General features: G+C 36.1%; 1 protein-coding gene across 1 annotated transcript in view; it reads left to right on the top strand.

The window, feature by feature from the left end:
• KCNH5 (potassium voltage-gated channel subfamily H member 5) overlaps positions 1–25,536 on the top strand; it is a 291,655-nt gene that overhangs the window by 173,568 nt on the left and 92,551 nt on the right. The window contains exon 8 of the mRNA XM_090272071.1: positions 4,822–5,021. Within this exon, the coding sequence (XP_090128197.1) occupies positions 4,822–5,021 (200 nt within the window). The remainder of the gene's footprint in view (positions 1–4,821; positions 5,022–25,536) is intronic.

Below are 25,536 nucleotides of genomic sequence, written 5' to 3'. Positions count from 1 at the left end.
TTTTCATGATGATGATGATGATACATAACAATTCATGGATACTCTCTACTAGACTTTCCTTTTTAACTGATTTTATGTGAATTATCTCATATAACGCAACCTCTTTGTAAAGATTCTAGTGCAATTTTAAAGTTATAAGCGAGGATGTAGAAGTGTAGAGAGATTTAGTAACTGGCCAAAAGACGCAAAGCTAGTAAGTGTAATAAGTGGAAAAGCACATTCTACTAAAGACTATGCAAGGATGCTGGTAGAGGTGCAGAGAAGTGATTGAATTGAGGCTGTATTTTGAAGGTAGAGTCAAGAGGAACTGTTGAAAGGAGTGAATTGAACAATGATTTAGTAGTTTTGGTCTGAACAACTGGTATTGCTTTGCAGTCTACTGAGATGAGAAAGTGCATTTGGGCTGTTGGAGAATGAGTGTTGTAAATTAAGAGTCCTTTCTTTGAGGTTCCAAGATGGCTGCAGAGTAGCTGGAAGCTCTGTCGGCTTGCTCCCAGCCCAGGACTGGTATTGCAGCTAAACCACAGGGCAGTTAACTAAAAAAATCTGCTGAAGGTGAGTGAGAGTGGGTGGGAATGAGTGTGTGCATGAAAGATGCACAGGTGTGTGTATGAGCGTGCAAATGCCTTTCCACCTGCAAGGGCAATCAGAGACAGGCAACCTGGGCTCTCCTGGCAGAGCCAATGCCCCACCGCCACCCAGCCCTGTATGTCTGTCTGTACAGATTTGGAGCAGGAGCCATTTTGTGGAAATTAAAATATCCTCCTTTGGAAGAAACCACCGGAGTGGTTACACCTTGGTGCCTGGACTTGTCTCTGTGCCCTCCTTCTGCCCTGGGCAGGGCTGTGCACCCCACTGCTGCTGAGAACCAGGGTCCAGGGACTGTGGTACTTGCAAGGGAGTGGCTGTTGCCTCCCTGGCCCTGGGCACAACTGTAACCAAAAACAGGACAGAGTCTGACTGAGGAGGCTACAGATCAGCCAAGGAGCATGGAGTCCCAGGGGCCGAGGGAGTTGACTGGGGCAGTGCTGGATGCAGAGACTGAACTGAGAGTGCAGTGGTGGGAACCCAAGGCTGAGACTCAGTGGCGGGAGTGGTGCACATGCCTTGACACCATTCAGCGTTACAGTTTTGCTGCAGGACTCTTCCCTTCCTTCCCCCACCCCATCAAGATGATATGAGATTTGAAAAAAGACGATACAGACAGGATATAATCTATTGATTTAGAAGAGAGGGGAAGAGCCATTGGCATGAGAGAGGTGTCCATAAGTAGGCTCCTGTGCATGCCCTGACTGGGGACACAACCTACACCTAGAAGCCCTCTCAAGGCAGAGGTGGTCATGGTAGGGGCTTAGCCCCTTAGCCAGATGGGGAAAGTTTCCACCAACAAATGGGCCAATAAAAATCAGAACCCAAATATAACAGGAGAATGCACATAACCAACACAAGGGGCATTCCTAGAGTACCCAGATCAGGAGATCAAGTAGTCTGCACTGTGGGGACTCTCTGCTCTAGAGAGAGACAAAAACCACTGGAAGGGCAAAAGCACAGGTTTTGGGTTTGTGGCTGCCCACCCAGCAAAGGGAGGGTGGCATGGAATGGAGTCACGAGAGAAGAATCTGGAGTGGGAAGCACTGGGGAGAGTCCTGGGAAAGTGGCTGTGGGATTTTCAGGGCTTAGATATACCTGAGCTCTACAATAGCCATCTTTCTTGAGAAGAGCTAGCCCCTCCCAGGGAGAAAATCAGTTACCTTACCCTGTTGGATACTATTCCCCCAACCCTCTGGAAAGCCCCTCACCAGAACCTCTGAAATCCTGTTTGCTCCACTCAGCAGCTTTTTTGTTCTTTTTTCAGTTTTTCTCAGTGTTGATGTTCTGTTTTGTTTGTTTGTTTATTTTTCCTTTCCTTTCTTTCACTCTGCATCTTAACCCTTGCTGAGGAGAGAGCAACTTAAATAGAATCAGGGGTCATCAGAGACTGGTGGTAGGGTTTAGCCAAATCATACACTATCATAAGAAACAGACTGGTGCTTGCCCCTCATGGGAGAGCCACAGAAATACCCTCCCAGCATCCAGCAGACCCAAAATCTGGGCCCTGTTAGTCTACTAGGGGCCCCTCCCTGCCAAGTATAGGGAAATAATTCTGGGCCAACTCAGACTAGTGGCTCGGGGTAGGAGGAATACACCCTGAAGTCTGAAAGGCACCTGCCATGGGAGATCAAAGAACCACAGCCTCCTGTTTCTGCCAGAAGCCCTCTCAGAAACAGTTAGGTCTGCAACTAGTCTAAGATTGACAGCAGGCCAGCAGGCAGAGACAAGCAGAGGTGGATCCTTTGGTGACTTGGGACATTTGCTGACGCACCCCTGGACCCAGAGCTGATAAAATCAGCTTTGCAGAGTAGCTTGGTTCACCATGGGATCAGCCAAGCCTGGAGGAATCAGCCACAAACTGTGGAGCACCTGTAGCTTTGAAAAGGGGGCTGAGGGCCAGTGGTAGACAGCACCTGACACTGGCTTACACTGGACTCAGAAATCAGAGCAGTAGCCAAAGGGAGAAACCAGAAGACAAGATATAAACTGTACTGAGACAAATCCGACTTGGTTCTTTTTTCATTATCTTAGCTATTTTTTCTTGTTCATAGCCTTTTTATTTATATTTTATTCATTTTTTCTTTTATTTTTGGTGCTCTAATTTTTCTTCCATAGCTCCTTTTCTGTGTTTACACTTGATTACTCCACTGTTCCCTTCCTCCCTCCTTTTAGTATTTTTGTTATCTTTTCTGTGTTCCTTTTCCCTGTTTTCCTCTTTCAGTTCATTAAAAGTAGTTTGCTTCCTCTTTCTCCTCTCATAATCACTCTTCTTTCCTTCAGTCTTCTCACATTCTTCTTCCTTTTCCCCCCTCTCTACTATTACACTTCACTTGCTGCTGTTAATGTTACTTGCTTTATTTATTAATGCTGAAAACTTTTACTACCTTGGCAGTTTTCTTTACATTTTAGTGCTTAAACTTTTTAGTTGAGCAGAATGTATGCATATTTAATGTACCCAAAAGATGAAATATGTGGTAATTTTTTACACTAATAAGCACTTTGCCAAATATAGAATGTTGCAAGCATCTTAAGGAGCCAAACAGGTTAAGTACATCAAAATTATAAGTAGTTCTGTGATATTTATTGACAACTTATCATAGTGGGACACTATTAAAACACATGATTGTTGCATTATTTTATTAATCCCAAAAATGCTCATTATTTCAAAATCATAAATTCTCCTTATTTCCCTTTTCTGAAAATGTAATTCTTTATTTTTTACATGGTATTTTGATCATTAATTTGTTCACATTATTTCTGTATTTATCTTTCTTAATACCACAATAGAGATGTTAAGTCTGTGATTACTTCTATTTTTTAATATAAATATTTAAAAGCTTAAAGCCCCAGTTGAGAAATGTCAGCACTATATTCTTCTTACTCAGCTTTAACAAAATATCATCTGTCTTGAAAATTATCTGCACTGACACCAAAGTTCTTCAGTAACAGCAAAAAACTGGCTAAAATACTTATAAAATTATAGCTTCCTGTTGTGAAATTATAATTTGTTGTACTCAGAAAACAATTGTTCTTAAAAAAAAATAAATGATTTTCTGAAAATATGTTAGGGATCTTAAGTTGCTTCACTAGCTTGATTTTATATCACTTCCATCAGAAAGGGTTTTGGTTGATAAAACAGCAAAGTGAAACAGCCCATATTTTGTTTAGAGGAGTCATTTTATTCAAAGGCTTGGAGGATGGAGAATGGAAATGATCATTATTTGATATTCAACTTAGTTGTCAAATGCTTATGGAATGTGCACAGTTATAAACATTATGTTTACTGAATATTAAGGTAAATAAAATACTGCCCTCTTTCAAAAGAGGTTAGTGTTAACAAGGGAATGAAATCAAAGGGACGGGATAGGGTGGGGTTGTGTGCATTTGGAGGTGTGTTAAGTTTGGGGTGAACCCAACTGCTTTTCAAAGCTTGTATATAAGATCAGGTAAACATGAGTAACCTGATCAGATTTGAAGAGGGAAAGGTTGGTAAATTATGGATTGAGGGAGGAGTATCGTCAGGGGCATTACAAAACCCTCTCCCATTGGTGGGCTCCGATAGATACATAACACTGGTCTGCAAGTGGTTTTATTCTTAATTAAAATGATGGAATCAAAAAATTTACAACACTGGTGTACTGACACGAGCTTACTAACTTGAATTTTTAGGCACTTCCAAAGTTATTTTAGCTGAAGAGAAATCTCTTCAGAACCTTCTAAAAATAGAACACTTTAGTTTGTCTCCATTCCCTACATTTTTAATGCTCTGGCAATGATATTTATAAGTAGGGAAGTATTCCAAAACTTGAAGGTGGAAGCAGTGAGAAAGAGCATACATTTGTAAACTGGATCATCAATCCCTGGAAAATTCAAGTTGATTAGGCTTCATTCGGCATGACAAGGCTTGAAGATCACTTAAGTCATAAGGCTAGAATTCCTTAGGAAAATTATGATTTTAGATCATTTAATTCTTCACAAAATCTGTTAGCCACTCTCCTGTTTTGCCACATTGAATAGGGTGTTGCATGCTCATAAAATCATGTTTCTCTTACTAAAGGTAACATTTACTGAATGAATACCAAATTCCAGACATTCTTCTTAGGGATTAACATTAGCCCTCAAATTTATAAAGACATCTCTGTCACATTATTCATTGATTGGGCCAATATTCATATTATTATTCTTTCACTCAGGATATTTGTGTCATTTTCATCATTTCTTCTTTTTCAGCTCTTCTTTATGCAACTATTTTTGGAAATGTTACCACAATTTTCCAGCAAATGTATGCCAACACCAACCGATACCATGAGATGCTGAATAATGTACGGGACTTTCTGAAACTCTATCAGGTTCCCAAAGGCCTTAGTGAACGGGTCATGGATTATATTGTCTCAACATGGTCCATGTCAAAAGGCATCGACACAGAGAAGGTATGGGTAATGGTTGTTTTTACTTATTTTCTATTTCAAAAGGATCTTCAAATGCCTGTAGATTTTCTACTCACATATCGCTGTACAATTGCTTCGTAAATGCTACTCTGTTTCATAAGTAACATATCAATCAATCATATTACTGAGTGCTTAGAAGGTGCAAAGCACTCAACCATTAATCCTCAATTAGTACTAGTCATCACACTCGATTTAGAAATTGTGGTTCCTGGAAACAGCTAATTACTGCATTTCCATAAAACACTCTTATTACCATGCAGAGTAGTAATTCGCTGCATCCTTCCAAAACTCTAACGGTGCTGCCATTTCTCCTGGTAGATTTTATTCCTTTGACTTTTTGCCCATTTTAACTTTAGAAAGCAACTTCCTTGCTTTTGAACTGAAAAATTATGTTTGCTGTTCTCCACCAAAGTCTCTCACCTTTCTCTCATGTTTATAAAGCATGTTATAATAGTTTTTCCCACACAAATATATTAAATGGACATCATTCTCCCCATTCATTTGACATCTCTAATTTCTTGCTCATATTTTCATGGAACCTTTAAAAAATTTTCCCAGCCATCTCATATTAGGGGCAAAGATGGAACTGACAGCCTCCTCACAAGGAACAAAACCAACTTAAAAAAAAATTTTTCACTTCCATCCTGGTTGATGTGGCTCAGTGGGCTGCATTGTCCTGCAAACTGAAAGGTCACCAGTTCAATTCCTGGTCAGTGCACATGCCTGGGTTGTGGGCCAGGTACCTGGTTGGGGGAATGCGAAAGGCAACTCATCGATGTTTCTTTTGCACATCGATGTTTCTCTCCCTCCATTTCTCCCTCCCCTCCCATCTCTCTAAAAATAAATAAAAATAAAATATAAAAGAAACATTCACTTCCTACACCCAGCTGATGCACACAAAAAGAAAAAAACTGATCATGATCTATTTTACTTTGTAAGCATCAGTGCAGACTTTTATTTTTAGGTACTGATTTTTGATAGATAATAGTGATACAGCACATTACTTTCCTTGCCATTTCCCACACATTTGATTTGTTCTCTTAATTATATGAGGTTGACTTGTAGTTTTTCTCTTAAGACCTGCTCAACAAGCACCTTTCAAAGTCAATGGAAAAGCGCAAATGAGTCAAGTAGATATTTAATTAGGGCAATTCCATGAAAGAACAAGTAGACAGTTTTTTAAGCCAGAGCAGGCATTGGTCAAGGGGATGTGTAGAGAATGAACATGGAAGGTGAAAATTGAGGAGCGAGGTCTCAGAGGGCATGCAGGTAATACACTCAAGGGTAACTATTTGGAAGAATAGTAAAAGAAGGTGAGATGTGCTCCTCTTAAACATTTTACAAGATGCAGTATAAATTTTCAAGTTAAACAGCCACTTAAAGTGAAAAATGTGACCACAGAGAGGGAAAAGAACAAAGTGAATTTCCATGGAATTTGATTAATATGTAAATGAGCCAATATATGGTTAGTAGGGAGGGTATCCAACAAAAGAACAGAATCTTTCTCAGAGGTGCAGGTGTGCAATCAGTGTTCAGAACTCGAATGTATCATGTCCTTTGAGGTCCACATTCAGTGAAACTGAGATCAACAGGCAACTATCTTTTTGTCCATCACAGTCTCAGGTACAAGTTTTTCTTTCCAGAAAACACAATGGGGTCACATGGTAGCTGATAGAAATATCAGTAAAATGATGCACTAATAATGGCCTGTTACATTACAAAAGAGCCTGACTTGTAATGTATGCTACTTCTTGTGGACCTGCTCAACTGCCTGCTTTATGACATTGTTAGGATATAATACACTTGCATGGGGTGTTAGCAATGCAGATGCCATGTTGCAGGAAATGATTTCTGGGTTCCTTTTATTTACCACTTATTTTGGGGGTTCATAATATATAGTCACAGAAATGTACTTCTGACTAGTAGAGTATCCACTTGAGTAATAGGAAAAATTGATGGAGTGGCTAATATTAAAGGTGAAATAAAATTTAATTCAAATGAAAAGATTTTAAAAGAAATAAGTATAAATATTAAAATTAATAAGCTTTTGGAAAAAAATCATGGTTGTGCCTCCTAACTGAATGGGGAATCTTTGGGTAGTTTTTGACTAATAGAAAAAGCAGATTTAAATAACTATGGTAAATGTGAAAGTTTTGTTGTGATTTATAAAACACATCTAAATTTAATTTATTATAGCAGCAAACTCTCCAGGCCTATATTAATTTCTTCCAGCCTATTAAGAAAATCACTCATATGCATAAGAACTAATTATAACAGCACTGTAAGTAAAGAGATGTAAGTCAGAGTCTTGGACTGGGAAGGGGGTATAGGAGATTTCTGCTAATTGTGTAGACAATGAGGGTGAATTTTAAAAATGTATTCTTAGACTACATACTATATGCTATACCAAACAAGAAGAGAACAAAAATTGGCATCCGGATCTTTGGTTTAGTGGTGAACCAACAACCAGGGAGAAGACCTATATTACTGTTAGGCATTCAGTTATTTGATTAATACTATACGAAGTCTGTCCAGAAAAGGTCCAGCCATTGTTAATATAATGAGAACAGTTTGTGAATGAATCGAGATGGAGTAAAATGCCAACTTCACGGTACCAGTCACTGGGAGCAGTAGATGCCATTGAGTGAGCATGTGTACTAGATGGCGGTAACATTCAAAATGACTGAGCAAGTAGAGCAACGAATCTGATTCCAATTTTGCATTAAGCTTAAATATTCCTCTGCTGAAACTATTCAGATGATTTATAAGGCTGCAACTGTGGGCAACTGGTGATTGGCAGCTTCATCATGACAATGCGCCTGCTCAAGTATCATGTCTCATGCAGTGTTTTCTGGCAAAACATCAAATCACCCAGGTGACTCAGCCCCGCTATAGCCCAGATTTGGCACCCTGTGAATTCTGTCTTTTCCCAAAACTAAAATCATTTGAAAGGGAAGAGATTTCAGACTGTTGATGAGATTCAGGTAAGATATGTTGGGGCAGCTGATGGTCATTGGGAGAACTGGATGAGTTCCAAGGTCCCTACTTTGAAGGGGACTGAGGCATCATTGTTCTGTGTACAATTTCTGTGTACAATGTTTCTTATATCTTCTTCAATAAATGTCTCTATTTTTCATATTACGTGGATGGATACCTTCTGGACAGACCTTGTATATAACTTATAACTTTAAAATACTATAAAGTAGTGAGGTACAGATGTAAGAATTTGCAGCCAAAACAAAGAGGGGGAATACATATCTTAGAACTAAACTTTACTATGAATAAGAACTGAATATAAGTTAAAAGACACATTGAATTGACAATTGATATATTATTTAATATAACATGAGCTAAAAATAAGAAAATATTTAATGAGTCCACATAACAACATAAATATCAGAAGGACTGACAGTTAAATGTAAAAAATAAATTATAAACTATTAGAAGAAAATATGTATATAATTTATTTTTGTATATATTACAGCAATGAAATACATAACAAAGGAAGTAATAAGTAGATTTGACTAGAAAATGTAAAACTTCTCATACCAAAACTATGAAAATGAGAGAATTTACAATAAATATCATAAGTGAAAGATGACTTATCTTAATGTGTAAAGGTGATTTTATAAATTAGTAAGAAGAATAAAAGTAAAAAATAAGCTGCATACATAGGTTATTTATAGAAGACAAAAATACAAATTACTAATAAAATAGTATCTTTACTTACAACGAATTATATTGAAACAGCAAGAAACCATTTTAAATATGTCAAGTGGACAAATCTTAGCCAAGGCTATAGTGACAGACACTATCATATAGTTTTGGTCTGTGTGTACTTTGATAGGGAATTGCTTGAATAAAGTTTGACCAAGATAATATCCTAAATTTGTGATATCTTAGAGCTCAATACTGTGCCTCTTCTTTTTTCTGACTATATTCTTTCCTTCAGTGATATAATATCCAATGATTTTAATAATATATGCTAACACCATCGAAATATACATACTCATCTTCGACGTGTTCCCTGAACTATAAATGTTCCTATCCAATTGCTTACTTATATCCGATGAAACTGTCCCGAAGTGAACTCTGAATCTTCTTCCACCAACCTGCTCCACTGACATTCTTTCCCAATACAGTTAATGGAAACTCCACCCTTCAGTTGCGTAGGGTGAAAACTCCCACATTATAACCTCCACCAAATTTCGTTGGGTCCACTTCCCTTTCTTATCATCTTTATTGCTTTTACCTGGTTCAAGTCACTATCATGTTCTGAGTTATTGTATAGCCAAATAACTGTGTTTTTACATTTGTCTCCATGTAGTGTATTCTCAGCACTGCATCTAATGAGCTTATATGACTTTCATAATAAAGCTTTCTATCTATCCACCCATCCAGCCATCTATTCATCATCCATATATATATTCATCTTTACTGTGGGATTTTTTGATAATAAGATGAAATTGATGAGCCTGTTAAAAATATAAGGGTGGAAAAAATGAAAGACTGATGACACTAATGACATGAATTCTGTAATTATAGTCATAAAATCTTAGAAACATGAATTTACTTGATGATGTAACTTTAGTAAACAGTTTCTCAATTTTAACAAATATCCTACATTTAATGTTAGAAAGTTCTATTAGATTTTCTATTCCTCAATAAGCCAAATACTTGTCTTACTGTATTTCCTTTCTCACATTTTGTTGATTGTTTCTTTGAAATATTTTATTAATGGTAGTTGTTACCAGATTTAACTATGGGTATATAATGAAAAAGATTGAAATATAACATGTGAAGCTAAATGTCTTTGTTCTGATGCTTCCCTGTTACTTCTAAAAGAGCTATATTTTTTCAGTTGCTAGTACAATAGAACTTAATGAAGCATGGCAGATAATTACAGAAAAACCTTCACCCCAATTACTGAGATTTCCCTCTATCATTTCTACGTACTTAGTTTTATAAATTTTTGAATTCGGCTTTAAACCACGAGCAAATTAATCACTGTGATTTAATTCAGTTTTAACTTGCCTTATGTGAATAATGCTTTCTCTAATATAAATTATGGCATTAAAATCAGTACTGATGTGGAGATTGAGCATTTTTATCATCAAAGGTAGCCTTAGGCAATGTTTTTTTTAATATACAGAACAGTGCCTAGGTTAATTTTATTAGGTTAACAGTATTTTATTGACTACTAATTACAATTGTTGCTTTAGATTCTTTTAAAATTTAATAACCAAAATCTATTCTCTGGGCTTTGATATATGTTAATATTCTGTGCACTTAAAAGATGGAGAAATGGGTATATATCTGGGGACTTTATTTTTAGCTTTTGGGATCCTATGAAAGAATGTACAACTTGTACAATGTGTAAACCACATATTTCTTTCTCATCATCCTGGATTTTTTTTTCAGTTTGTTTTATAGACTGAAACTTAACATTAACGTTGTCATCATACTCAAATTTTTTAATGTCTTTTTTTCTAGAATGTAGTTTGGAAAAATCAGTAGGAAAAGCACTTTGGTTTTCATTTTTTATTTCATGTGTTTTATAATAAGCATAAAATATCTAGGAAGGTCCCATTATATGAAATGTTTTGGAAGAATTATGCACAATATTCAGGCACAATTATGCCTTTAGAATTTAAAAAAATTGAGATTTTGAATATTTTGTAATATTAGGTTACTTTTAAACCTAATATATCACAGAAGCATTCTACTTCTTCCAAATATAGTAGGCAATATATTTTTTTCTACAAGTAGAAGCAACTTCCTTTTAATCAATTTATTTTAATATGTATTTTTAATTTAGAGAAATACCTCTACATAGTTCTTTGTATTCCTAAATGTTAAAAATAGGGATGACATTCTTATACATACATGGCATCATTTTCTTGATTCAATATTTAAATATTTCAAGAGGTTCCTATAGTGATGTACAGCTAAACCCAAAAGTGAAGGCAGTAGCCTTCCAAGAAGAGCTCCACAGACAGATGTGCTGGGTTCAGTGTGCCATGTAAATGTATACATGTGGATACAAGTGTAGTAAAAGGAAACTGAATTGGTCTTAAGATGCATTAAAGGACTTTTGTCTTTGGATCAAGAGAGGTAGTAATCATCCTAATACAGTCCAGCTTCCAGCTGGATACTTTAAAAGAAGTATTATCAGATGGTCACGTACATACCAGAAGATAATTGTGAAGGTATAAAATTATGGGAATCTTGTTATAAATTGAACAGTTAAAGGAAAGATGAATATTTGGTCTGGCTAATTGAAAACTTGGGGAGAGTTATGACAAGTGACTTAATATATTTGAAACAACATGGATGGACCTTGAGAATATTATGCTGAGCGAAATAAGTTAGTTAGAAATGAGTAAGAACCATATGTTTTCTCACATTTGGAGTATAAAACTGAAACTTATAGACCCAGACAACAGTATGGTGGTTACCAGAGGGAAGGGGATGAGGGGGCAGGAAAGGATAAAAGGGACTAAAATATATGGTGACAGAAGATGATTTGACTTCACGTAGTGGGCACACAATGCAATGTACAGATCATGTATCTTGGACATGTACACTTTGAAATCTATATAATCTTGTTAAACAATGTCATCCCAATAAATTTAATTAATTTTAAAAATAAAAATATTTAAAGTACTTAAAAATGCAGTGATCTACCTAATTCAGGAGAAAATGAATTTCCTGCCAATAAAGGATACAGGTAATTGTATCTGAATGCTTTTGAGTCCTATTATATATCAGATGTTGTTTACAATTTGAACGTGTATATTCAAGGGATCTTGTATAAAAAATATAAAAAGGGGACTTGACTTTGGTGAACACATAATATATCAATGTATAGATGATGCATTATGGAATTATACACCTGAAATCTATATAATTTTATTAACCAGTCGCCCCAATAAATACAATAAAAAATTTAAAAATATAGAACACAATTCTGTAATAAGTAATAATTATTTCTCCCTAATTTTTTATTAGTACATCTAAATACTATAGTTTTACAAATGAAAATAACTGGTCTTTCCAAGGTGATAGAATAAATACCATCTTTAAAAAATTATGAGGACCCGGAATTCCTGATAGGGCTAAGCCAGGCCAAACCTATGGGACATGACATGTTTTTCTTGTAGTCTTTAAGTATAATTCTAGTTGAGCATGAGGGTCTCTGCCTAGTCTATCATTATAAGGAACTATATTCCTCAGCCTGTGGTGTGAAAGCATCATGCCCCAAGCATTTGAAAACCATAACTTTTCTATATGTACCTAAACATGGCAAGGGAACTTAACTATTGGCACATCCACACGTGCTTCTCAGTTGTTACCTGCTGAAAATTACAGAGTAAGCATTGAGTTATTTTTTACCTTTCACTTTTCTAGCTTGACCTTCAGTCATTATCTGAAAAGAGACTTTATCTGAAACTTCAATTTTATTTTTCCTTTCGTATATCAGAAGTTAAATAAATTAAGGCTCAAGGGTTTACTGAAACATTACAAGTAGATGAGAACTTTAATATTTTCTTTGATAGTAATTTGGAACATGCAAGTTTATATATAGTTTGTCATGAGTTTTGGCATAGTTTAAGACTTCCAATTTAATCTTCATATTATTGTTAGCTAATATAATTATTAGGAAACTCAAGTAGTAGGCAGAATTAGTCTTCTCTATTAAGGATGATAAAGGATAGGGGTATGTTATATAACTAAGTTAAATCCTAAATGACTCAGACATCTCTCTAGGAATTAAGTGCATTCTTTTTATGTCCCATGTTGAAATTACTTTAGTGCAGTAGTGTGGGCTAGTTTGTATTTTATTTTCTCATCACTCTGCCACTAGCCTCTGAGGAAGGGACAAAGAATCATTTGATGGTAATAGTCCAGCAATTAGAAGTAGGAGTTGTCCATATGGGGCCATGGATGACTTACTCAGTAGCCTGGCTTTATTTAGACCGTGGAGGAGCAGGTTCCATTCTCTGTGTTCATAGCTGTGATGGATATATCACCACCCACCTTACTGACTTAGCTGAAGAATGAAAAGTGCCCACATTGTGTAATAATAAGTGTTAGCAAATAATTTAGTCTATGGTGGTTATAATTGATTTCTTCCTTTACCAGTCATGAACTACAAGAACTAGGTCATGCCTTGCACCACATTTAATCTTAGTCTTTGCTTGGCATTTGGTACATACTGTTGTCTTTAGATATAGATGAAAATGGAACCTCATTTAGAGAATAATTTGTGTGCATAAAATATTTCTATGATATATACATACATACTGAATGCAAAGACACAAATAATTTAGACTTTGGGGGAAAATTAAACCATGAATGAATCCACATGCTGAAGACAGTGTCATAGTATGAGGAGGTCTTTGTATCTAACCTATTATTTTGTTCTGAGCTACCTTGATTGATCCATTTTCAAACTCTCACTAGAGTAAATCTACAAAAATGGCTATCGAAACAACTATTTTTGAATGAGATTCTAGTGCTTCCTACACAGATTTTACAGTTTACTAGAAAAAGGTAGAATTATACAGATTGTTGGATTTTATAAATAACTTTCTTAAAAAGATATTTTTATTTCCATGATTTCCATTATTATTATTTGACTGTATTTGTTATGTTTTATTTTTCATCCAGAGCTTTGTCTGCTCTCAACCCAGTCTCTGATCTCTTTCACCGTTTTTATGATAATGCCTAAAAGGTTCCTGTCCTTCGGCCCTGGCTGATTGCTTTTGATTTTGGTTTCATTTAACTCCTGTGAAATACTAAAAAGCCACTTTTAGCTCCTTTACTAGTTGTGCCAAATAACCACAGGCATATTTGTCTGGCATAGCAGAAGGCAGAAACAGGGTGGGGAAAATAGAGCAAAATAGATTAAAGGAAAAAATTGTTATGTAAAAAAGAGATTCTTCTGGTTGTTCACAGTCTGTTGCCTCAGATGGAGGAGCTTCATGTCCTGGAGTCAAGGAGAGGGACACATGACAGTATGACCTGGAGGTTTTCACTTTTGTTTTTTATGAGTCTTGATCTGTCTTGAGACCTTCAAACATTCTCTTCTTTTCTTGTATTAGCAATCTTCCTCATTGCTTAAATCTGGAACTATCTTGCACCTCCCTAATTTCTGCTGGGGTATGTCTGAGATATAGAAACATCAATTAAGGAAGGATCTATATTATGATGGCATTTAGATATAGGAAAATGATCATCCTTTTAAATTTGCATCCACATCAAAGGGAACCATGGTTTTATAGGGTATTGCAGTAATTGCTATGGAGTGGTCAATTAAAATAAACATGATCCTTGCTCTTGTTGCTCAATCTAATGGGAAAGGAAAGAGTTAACCACAGAAATAAACATATAATTCCAAATAGTGATGGTGATCGAAATAAAATACAGGAAACCATGTGAGATTTTAAAGAAAAGGGGAGAGAGTGAAACTAATTTAGGTTGGAAGGGTATAGGTTAAAGAAGGCAAAAGAAAAAGCAATAGAATTAGAACATGAAAGCTTGTTAGAAATGGGAACTTTACATGTTTTATAATAAAACTCAAATTACCCCTGTGCTAATAGCAATTAACTGGTTTGAAGATGAAAAACAATAAAAGGAGAAAAAGCAAACATTTAGTGAGCACGTTAATGACTAATAAGTCGTTAATTAAGTGACATTAATTGGCCTATACATTCCATGTGGCAGAGAATAATTTCAGCTGAATGCTCGCTCATGTTGGTTAAAACTCTTACTCTAAAACCAATAACAGCACATTAATCAATGTATGGACATATTGATCCTATTGGTACCCTAATCCTGATTAAGCTAATCAGCATATACATTTAGAATTAGGTCTGCTGCTTTTGCGGGCAAGTATGAGAATATGTTTTTGACCAGAGTATAGCTTTACACATTTGGTTATCATCGCTTTTACTACGGATAAATAAATGTTGGAAGAGTACTTATATGACCATTTTGTTAGTAAAAATATTATTTAATAGAAATACCTAACTATTGTATAAAGTTAGAAATAAGAGCTGGAAAGAGAAGAAAATATAATAAATCACCCATAGTCCCACAACTCACAGAAGTATAGTTTGCTACATTTATTCTATGATTATGTAAACACATTTATGTATTATAATATAAATATATGCTACACAAACATTTGTATTTTATTTTAAGAATATGTCATATTTGTCTATCTCTTATTCTTAGACATTTAAAATGTACAATGATTATATTAAGGTAAACACTGAGAATGGAATTTTCTAGGTCGAAGGGCATGCACATTTTATAGCTTATTATTTTTTAAAAAGGTCAAATGAGCTATAACCAACATAAGTTTACATGTGCCCTTTTTCAGAATGACACTGTTAATATTAGGCATTAATCTTTCTGAATTTAATAGGCCAGTAATGTTAGTATATTTAATTTTTACTCCTTCCAACATGTAAATACTATAATAATTCCCAATTTACTAATACAAAAATTAGGCTATAAAAGATCAAATGACTTACCTTAGTCATTTGAAATGTGGATTTGGACCATGTCTGCATTACAGAGGTAATGATCTTAGCCACTCTTTCCCTTGTTGCATATTATTATCTGATAGACAAGTGACTCCTTATCACACCTTAATTATTCCTATTTTTCACGTTTATTTTTATTTATTTATTTTTTAAAGTATATTTTGTTGATTATGTTTTTACAGTAGTTTCAATTCTTTTTCCCCTCTTTCCAGTACCCCTCTTCCCTCCACAATCCCACCCTCCTTAGCTCATGTCCATGGGTCGTGCATATAAGTTCTTTGGCTTTACCCTTTCCTATATTATTCTTAACTTCCCCCTGTCTATTTTGTACCAACCAATTATTCTTCTTAATCCCTGCACCATATCCCCATTTCTCCCCCTCCACCCATTCAGCTGATAACCCTGCAAATGATCCCCATACCTATAATTCTGGTTTTATTCTGGTTTGCTTAGTTGGATTTTATTTTTATTTTTTAGATTCAATTGTTGATAGTTGTGAGCTTGTTGTCATTTTAATGTTCATAATTTTGATCTTCTTTTTAAGTCCCTTTGACATTTCATATATTAATAGCTTGGTGATTATGAACTCCTTCAGCTTCACCTTGTCTGGAAAGCACTTCTTCTGTCGTTCCATTACAAATGATAGCCTTTCTGGATAGAGTAATCCTGGTTGCAGATTGCCTTTCATCACATTGAATAATGCTTGCCAATCCCATCCTGACTGCAAAGTGTCCTCTGAGAAATCAGCTGATAGTCCTATAGGCACCTCTCTGTAGGCAACTCTTCGCTTCTCTCTTGCTGCCCCCAGGACTCTATCTTTATCTTTCATCTTTGGCATCTCAGTCACGATGCGTCCTGGTGTGGTCCCTTCTGGGTCCAGCTTGCCCAGGACCCTCAGTGCTTCCTGGACCTTTATGTCCATCTCCTTTGCAAAATTTGGGAAGATTTCCTCATTTCTTGAATTCTTGCTTCCTCATTCTGCTCTGGTTGTTTGTTTTTTCCTCCTTATGTTCCAAATCGTTGATTTGAACCCCAGTCTCCTTCCCTTCACCATTGGTTTTGTGTGGATTTTCCTTCGTGTCACTTAGCATAGCCTTCACTTCTTCCCTTATGCGTTTGCCATACTCAAGCATATCTGTCAAGCCTGTGAGCATCTTTATCATCAGTGTTTTGAATTCTGTGTCTGTTAGGTTGTCTATCTCCTCATTTGTTAGGTTGGCTATCTCCTTGTCGCTTAGTTCTCCTACTGGAACCTTGATCCATTCCCACTTTTGGGCCATACTTCTGTCTCCTCATTCTGACAGGTTCCTGTGTTTGTTTGCCTCTGTGTCCCAGGTAGAGTTGTCGTTCCTCTCTTGATGAGTATTTCTTCTTTATATCTTTGTTTGCTGGACTTCCATGCCATTTGATTTTCTGGAACTTATGGTTGTTTCTAGTTTTGAGGTAGTTGTATTCCTTCTTAGTTGTGGAGGGAGATGCAGCATGTCTGTCTATGCCTCTATCTTGGCTAAAAGTCCCACATGTTTATTTTTTCAAATAAAGTTTTCTTACGTTTCCCAATCATCTCTTATAACATAGCTCTTTTAATGCAGAATTAGAGGTTCCACGTCTAGAAGCCAATGTGAAGGTTAAACGATTCTATCACTTGTGTACAAAATGGAGACATGTAGGTGAGATATGATGGACAAAATGCTAGATCAGCAGTAAGGAGGCTTAAGTTCTAGTCAGCTAGTCTCCCAGTTTAGTTGCCATATTCAAGCTGGGTGACCAGTCACTTAAACACAGTCTCAGAATTAATCATATATTCTTTCATGATATTTCCATTTCTAAGATTAAAATTTAAATGTATATTTGGGAAGATTTTGTGGTAGGTATTAGTTATATCTTTTTAACACACAGGAAAAGTCAGAAGACAGAACCTAAATCAATAGTTTAATATTGTAATCCTTATATCAAACTTTATCTTGATAATAAATGAGAAATTAATGGGAAGCAGCCTTCCCAGGGGGAACCAGTCATTATTAGAAGAGAAGCAACCCAGCACAGCCATCAAGTTACACCCAGTTATTTCAGTTAAGATCCCTCTTATCTAATGGCACAATTTAAAATTATAGTACATCTAAAGAGACTTACATGTTTAATCTGACAGTTATTACCTGGTTTCAGAGTGCCTGCTAAAGTAATAAAACCAATGGTCTCATAATTTTAGCATGTTTTTAATGATTTACACATTTCACTGAGTTAGAGAGCACAGTACACTTAGAAGTAATTCATTCATTCAACAATCTCAAGATAGTTGAGAACCATTCTTCCATTTGGTAAGGAAGCAAATAAAACCAAAACCCCAAGCCAGCATCCTATTTACTGTTAATGGTAACACTTTATTATCATTTAAGTCTCCTGTTAGAAGACTTTTGATTTTACTTATGGCTTATTAACTTTGTAATAAGTATTGTGTGGTTAAAAGAAAATGGAAAATTATTTTTAAAAGGAGGTAAAATTTTCTGTGCTGAGAGCTGAGGCTTGACATTAAGTTTAGTCAAGATTTTATAAATATTTAGATAAATATTGATGCATAGGTTGGAGTTCAAAGATCAGTTTCTTGTTCCAGTATTCAATAATAATGTTGATTAAGTCCCTACTTATTACTCAGGACATTGTTCCAGTCTCTGGGATGACACTAATGAATCAGACAGTTTCTGTCACAGGGACTTGTAATCTAGCAAGATTGATAAAAATCAATTTCTGCTCTCTTTGACCTGCTGATACTGTTTTATGATTATTTTAAGAGGTATTTGGCCTCTAGGCCTGTGACACCTGGAAGAATGTAGACCACAAATCAGAGGGTAACAGACACAATTGTATTGAATGTTATAGCAGAGTCAGTGTTTGATTCTGATTCTTAGAGTTCTGGCTCCATAGTCCATGCTCTTTGCATCACGTACATATTCCAGACCTACTGGGTTACAGATGCTCTGCCAGACCCTGGAGATGAAGCTGTAAACAAGACAGGCAGGGCCCTTGCCTCATAAAACTTACAATCCAGTGGGATAGACAGACATGATTATATAAATAATTAATATTTTCCAATTTTCTAATAAAAATCTAAATGATTATGAAGTGTTAACATTCAAGGTAAAAAAATTTGATTTTCTTTTTTAAGCTAGAGAAAGGTGGATGGTTATCACCTGCATTGAGAATAAGTGCACTATTTCTAAACATTCTGTGCTCTAAGATACAGTAAAGTCTCTGAATCCTAAATTGTACAACTATGTGATCTTTGATTACTACTTTGTTAAGTACTCTGAAGCTAAATAATAGCATGATTGTGACAATATTAATTCTGTTTTTATTAATCCATAAGAGGTATGTAATTTTACTGAACTGAATTGGTATAATCAAAACAAGGAGCAATGAAACTTGTAATTTTTAGTAAGCTTATGTTGCCTAACTTAAGGTGTATATTAGATAACTATTGGGACATTGCTTTATTGAAAAAAAGTTTTTGTACTCCTATTGTTAGAGTTAGAAAAATATACTTTCATTTGTATAGGTGCATAATATGCAACCTTTCGGAATTATATACAAATTTTATTTCTTAAATTCCCTTGAGAACCTGTTTTCTTTCTTTTTTCTTTTTTTAAAGTATATTTTATTGATTATATTGTTAGAATAGTTCTAATTTTCCCCCCTTTGCTCCCCTCTGCCCAGCAGTCCCCCTTCCCCAGCAATCCCAAACCCCACAGTTCATGCCCATGGGTCATACATACAAGTTCTCAGGTTTCACACTTTCCTACATTATTTTTTAATTAATTAATTAATTAATTAATTAATTATCTATAACAATAAAAAATAACAAGCCCCCCTTTCAGACTTAAGACTCTTTATAATCTTATAAAGGACAAAGGGCAAAGGTCTCGTGCTCCTTTAGCTGCTTTAAGCTGGGCATGGTCATCATCCTACCTACCCTTGGGTCCAGAAATCCCTAATAAGAGTGGGGGTGTGGAGGGGAGGATGGCCATCCCACATGGGGAAGGATCGTGCAGACTCCAGGTCAGTTGGCTGTCCCTGGACAATGGTGTGCTTGGTTTAACAGGGTGGCATCCTTGTTTTATTCTGGGGGAAACAGATTTGACAACAGGGTTAAAAGGCATCATTCAATCCATAACTGCTAGATGACAAAAGGCAGGGATCAATCTTTCAGTGTCTCACATTAGGAGAAAAAAGGGCTTCTTTGGAGGAAGGTGTGCAAGGCATGTCACACCTGTCCAAAACCCTTTTGTCCATTAAGTTTGGGCTGAGGGGAGTATTTTAGGCTTCCCCCACCTCAGGCCTCTGGGCCCTTTCTGTCTAAGCCTGTAGAATAGAAAAGAGAAACCAGTTTTAAAGTGAAGCCCACAGACCACCCCATTCTTCACCAACCCAGCCACTTAGTTCAGTCAAACCGTTGAGTCTCAGGAGGCCGTGATGCAGACAGGATTAAGTGAGGCCTATATGTACAGACAATCACTCAGGTAATGAGATCATAGGCTTATGCCTTTTGAACAGAAAACACATGTTAATTTATGCAACATAACCCACAAACCAGTCTCTAAATCTGTAAGACTGTCTTATTGGAAAGACATACATTTGCAAGGCATTTGACATTCTTCTTGCCTGTAAATTAAGCATCTTTGGTGATGCCACAGACCTAGTTTAACTTTCAAATGAAAACAAACTTTAAATGAAAAGAAACTTTAAAGATGGTTAGCTGCACTACTTTATAGTCTACCACTAAGCATTGTGGTTTTCCTTGAATCATGATTTTTCTCCTTATGATTACCCTCCTTGTCATTAAAGGGACTGCATTAATTCCATTTTTAATTTATTCTGTTAATTTGAATAAACACAACAAGAACAGAAAATGATCACTTATGATCTGTCAGTCTTATTTGCTGGAATTTACACAAGGAACATTTAGGGTGACCTTCAGTCTGCCCTCCAGGGCACAGGAGCTGAGCCACATACCTGCCATTCAGCCTTTCCTGTAAACACCTGTCTTTTCCAAGTCCTTCAGGTTTTCCATTGTGCCTTAAGGTGACTTCTAGCCATCTTTCAGGAAAACAACCTTTGTTCCTTCCGTGGAGAGATTGCCATGGACTGCACAACCAACCAAGGTACTAGGCCTTTTTTCTCATGGACTTTTATTACCTTTGAAAGTCAATCCTGATTCCTCAGGGCTTTTTGGTAACAACCAGAGCCCAACCATGTCTCCTTTAGGCATGACATTCCAGTCAAAGTCATGGTCAACAAAACCTCTATTAACAACAGGTTTTATTAGGTTTTTGCAAAAATTCTTATGTCATTACCTCTTCAGATTGCCAAATTCTGGAGGCATCAGGTAGGGAGAAAAATATACAATGTGAAGGAAAATCCTTGTTCTTCTAATATTCACTAAAATTGCACTTCCATTCTTTATATTTTCCCCCATAAAATTTCTGTTTGTTTGTTTTTCTATTAAAGTTGTCCCATTTTTGTCCCTGTTGCTTCCCTGCACCCTGCCCACACCTTCTCCCACAGCCACTCCCCACCCAGTTGTCCATGTCCATGGGTCATTTATACATGTTCTTTGACTAGACCCTTCCCCTTCTTACCCTTTTCTCTCCCACCCCCCTTCCTACTTGTTACTGTTAGTTTATTCTTTGTTTACATACCTCTGGTTCGATTTTGCTCATTTGTTTGTGTTGTTCAATAATCTCCTGTAATAGGTGATAGCATAAGGCATTTTTCTTTTGTTGCCTAGCTTATTTCGCTAAGCATAATTCTCTCTAGTTCCATCCATGTTGTTGCAAATGGTAAAAGTTCCTTCTTTCTTTCTGCTGCATAGTACTCCATTGTGTAAATGTACCACAGGTTTTTGATCCACTCATCTACAGATGGGCATTTAGGTTGTTTCCAGCACTTGGCTATTGTAAATAGTGCTGCTATAAACATAGGGGTGCATAGGTTCTTTTAATAGACGTTTCAGGATTCTTCATATATAATCCTAGCAATGGAATTGCTGGTTCAAAAGGCAGTTCCATTTTTAGTTTTTTGAGGAAATTCCAAACTGTTTTCCATAGTGGCTGCACCAGTCTGCATTCCTGCCAGCAGTGCACCAGGGTTGCCTTTTCTCCACATCCTTGCCAGCACAAGTTATTTGTTGATTTGTTGATTATGGCCATTCTGACTGGTGTGAGGTGGTATCTCATTGTGGTTTTTATTTGCATTTTTCTGTTGGGTAGTAAGGTTGAGCATTCTTTCATATGTCTATGGACCCTCTGTATGTCCTCTTTGGAGAAGTGTTTGTTCAGGTCCTTTGCCCATTTTTTAATTGGGTTGTCTGTCTTCTTGGTGTTGAGTTGTATGAGTTCTTCATATATTTTGGAGATCAATCCCTTGTCTGAGGTATCTTTGGCAAATATATTTTCCCACATGGTTGGCTCCCTTTCATCTTGCTGATGTTTTCTTTCGCTGAGCAGAAACTCTTTAATTTGATATAGTCCCATTTGTTTATTCTTTCTTTTATTTTCCTTGCCTTAGGAGATATATTAGTGAAAATGTTGCTATGCAGGATATTTGCCTATGTTTTTCTCTAGGACTTTTATGGTGCCATAGCTTACATTTAAGTCTTTGATCCATCTTGAGTTTATTCTGGTGTGTGGTATATACCGGTGGTCTAGTTTCACTTTTTTGCGTGTCCCTATCCAGTTCTCCCAACACCATTTGTTGAAGAGGCTCTTTTCACTCCATTTTATATTCCTTACCCCTTTGTCAAATATTAGTTGACCATATAGACCTGGGTTTATTTCTGGGCTCTCTATTCTGTTCCATTGATCCATATGTCTGTTCTTATGGCAGTACCAGACTGTTTTGATTACTGTGGCCTTGTAGCATAGTTTGATATCAGGTATTGTGATTCCTCCTACTGTGTTCTTCTTACTCAAGGTTGCTGTGGCTATTCAGGCTCTTTTTTGGTTCCATATAAATTTTTGAAGTATTTGTTCTAGGTCTGTGAAATATGTCATTGGTATTTTAATAGAGATTGCATTGAATCTGCAAATTGCTTTGTGTAGTATGGACATTTTAATGATGTTGATTCTTCCCATCCAAGAACATGGTATATGCTTCCATTTTTTTGTATCTTCCTTAGTTCTTTCTTCAGTGTTACGCAGTTTTCTGAGTACAGGTCTTTTACCTCCTTGGTTAAGTTTATTCCTAGGGACTTTATTATTCTTTTTGCTATGGTAAATGGGATTTTTCTCCTAGTTTCTATCTGATATTTTATTGTTGGTGTACAGAAATGCCTTTGATTTCTGAATGTTGAGTTTGTACCCTGCTATTTTGCCAAATTTACTTATTAGGTCGAGTAGTTTTTTCATGGAGTCTATAGGGTTTTCTATGTACACTATCATGTCGTCTGCAAATAATGACAGTTTTACTTCCTCTTTTCCAATTTAGATGCTTTTTATTTCTCTTTCTTGTTTGATTGCTGTGGCTAGAACTTCCAAGACTATGTTGAATAGGAGTGGAGAGAATGGACATCCTTGTCTTGTTCTTGACCTGAGGGGGAATGCTCTCAGTTTTTGCCCATTGACATGATGTTGACTTTAGGTTTCTCGTATATAGCCTTTATTATGTTGAAGTATGCTCTCTCTATGCCCATTTTGCTGAGAGTTTTCATCATAATTGGTTGTTGTACTTTATCAAATGCTTTTTCTGCATCTATTGATATGATCATGTGGTTTTGTCTTTCATTTTGTTTATGTGGTGTATTATGTTTAATGATTTGCAAATATTAATCCATCCTTGCATCCCTGGGATGAATCCCACTTGATCGTGGTGTATGATCTTTCTAATGTGTTGCTCGATCCGGTTTGCCAATGTTTTGTTGAGGATTTTAGCATCTATGTTTGTCAGTGATATTGGCCTGTAGTTTTCTTTCTTTGTTGTTTCTTAACCTGGTTTTGGAATTAGGCTAATACTGGCTTCATAGAACGAGTTAGAGAGTCTTCCCTCTTTTTGGATTTTTTGGAGTAGTCTGGGAAGGATAGGAGTTAGTTCTTTCCTAAATGTTTTATAAAATTCACCTGTGAAGCCATTTGGTCCGCGGCTTTTGTGTGCCAGGAGTTTTTTGATTATTTCTTCAATTGCACTAGTTGTTATTGATCTTTTCAGGCTTTCTGCTTCTTCTTGATTCAGTTTTGGAAGACTATGTTTCCAGGAATTTCTCCATTTCATGTAGGTTGTCAAATTTCTTGTGATACAGTTGTTCATAATAATTTCTTACAATCCTTTGTACTTCTGTGGTATCGGTTGTGATTTCTCCTCTTTCATTTCTGATTTTGTTTATTTGGGTCCTCTTATTTTTTTTTTTTTTTTTTCTTGTTGAGCTTGGTTAAAGGCTTGTTGATTTTGTATATCTTTTCGAAGAACCAGCTCTTACTTTTGTTGATCTTTTGAATTGTTTGTTTAGTCTCTATGTCATTTAATTCTGCTCTGATCTTGATGATTTCCTTTTTTCTACTCGCTCAGGGCTTTGTTTATTGTTGTTTTTCTAGTTCTTGTAGCTGTGGGGTTAGATTTTTTTATTAGAAATTCTTCTATCCTTTTCAGGTAGGCCCGTATTGCTATGAACTCTCCTCTCAGGATTGCTTTTGCTGTGTCCCATAGGTTTTGAGCTGTTTTGTGCTCATTATCACTTGTTTCCACATTCTTTTTGATTTCTTCCTTGATGTCATTGTCAACCCATTCATTATTTTATATCATGTTATTCATTCTCCAGGAGTTTGAATGTTTTTGAGTTTTTTCCATGAGGTTGATTTCCAGTTTTAAGCCATTGTGATCTGAGAACATGCTTGATATAATTTCAATTTTTTTGAATTTGTTGACACTTGTTTTGTGTCCTACCATGTAGTTTATCTTTGAAATTGGTCCATGTGCACTTGAAAAGAATGTAGATTTTGCTTCTTTGGGGTGAAAAGTTTATATATACCAACTAAGTCCATTTGACCTAAAGCGTTGTTCAATGACTCAATATCTTTGGTGTTTCTTTGCTTCGAAGATCTGTCCATTGTTGACAATGGGGTATTAAAGTCCCATACTATGAGTGTGTTGCTGTCCATATCCTTCCTGAAGTCTTTCAAAACTGTCCTTACATATTGGGTGCTCCTATGTTGGGTGCATATATTTTTACAAGGGTTATATCTTCTTGATGGATTTTTCCCTTAAGTATTATGAAATGTCCTTTTTTGTCTCTTTTTATGGTCTTTGCTGTGAAATCTGTTTTGTCTGATATAAGTATTGCTACCCCAGCTTTCTTTTTCATGTCCATTTTCTTGAAATACTTTTTTCCATCCCTTCACTTTCAGTCTGTGTAGATCGTTTGTTCTAAGGTGGGTCTCTTTTAGACAGCATATATGTGGGTCATGTTTTCTAATCCATTCAACTACCATTTTTCTTTTGATTGGAGCATTTAATCCAATTACATTTAAGGTTATTATCGATAGTTACTTATTCATTGTAATTTTCCCCCTTTGTACTTGTGTTCCTCTCTGTCTCTCTGTTTCTTTATCTTCTTAAAACAGACCCTTTAGCATCTCTTGCAATGCTGGTTTGGTGGAGATGTATTCTTTTAGCCTTCTTCTGTCTTGGAAACTCATTATTTCACCTTCCATTTTGAATGAGAGCCTTGCTGGGTAGAGTATTCTTGGTTGTAGGCCTTTGTTTTTCATTGCTTGGAATATTTTTTGCTATTCCCTTCTGGCTTGTAGTGTTTCTGCTGATAAATCTGATGATATCCTTATTGGAGCTCCCTTATATGTTATTAGTTGTTTCTCTCTTGCTGCTTTTAGGATTCTCTATTTGTCTTTGAATGTTGCCATTTTAACTTTGATGTGTCTTGAAGTGGGCCTGTTGGAGTT

The sequence above is a fragment of the Furipterus horrens genome, unplaced genomic scaffold, assembly GCF_987537825.1.
Source record: "Furipterus horrens unplaced genomic scaffold, mFurHor1.1.pri manual_scaffold_3, whole genome shotgun sequence".
Lineage (NCBI taxonomy): Eukaryota > Metazoa > Chordata > Mammalia > Chiroptera > Furipteridae > Furipterus > Furipterus horrens.
Note: the sequence above shows the minus strand (reverse complement) of the source record. Positions and strands in the feature narration are given on the sequence as shown.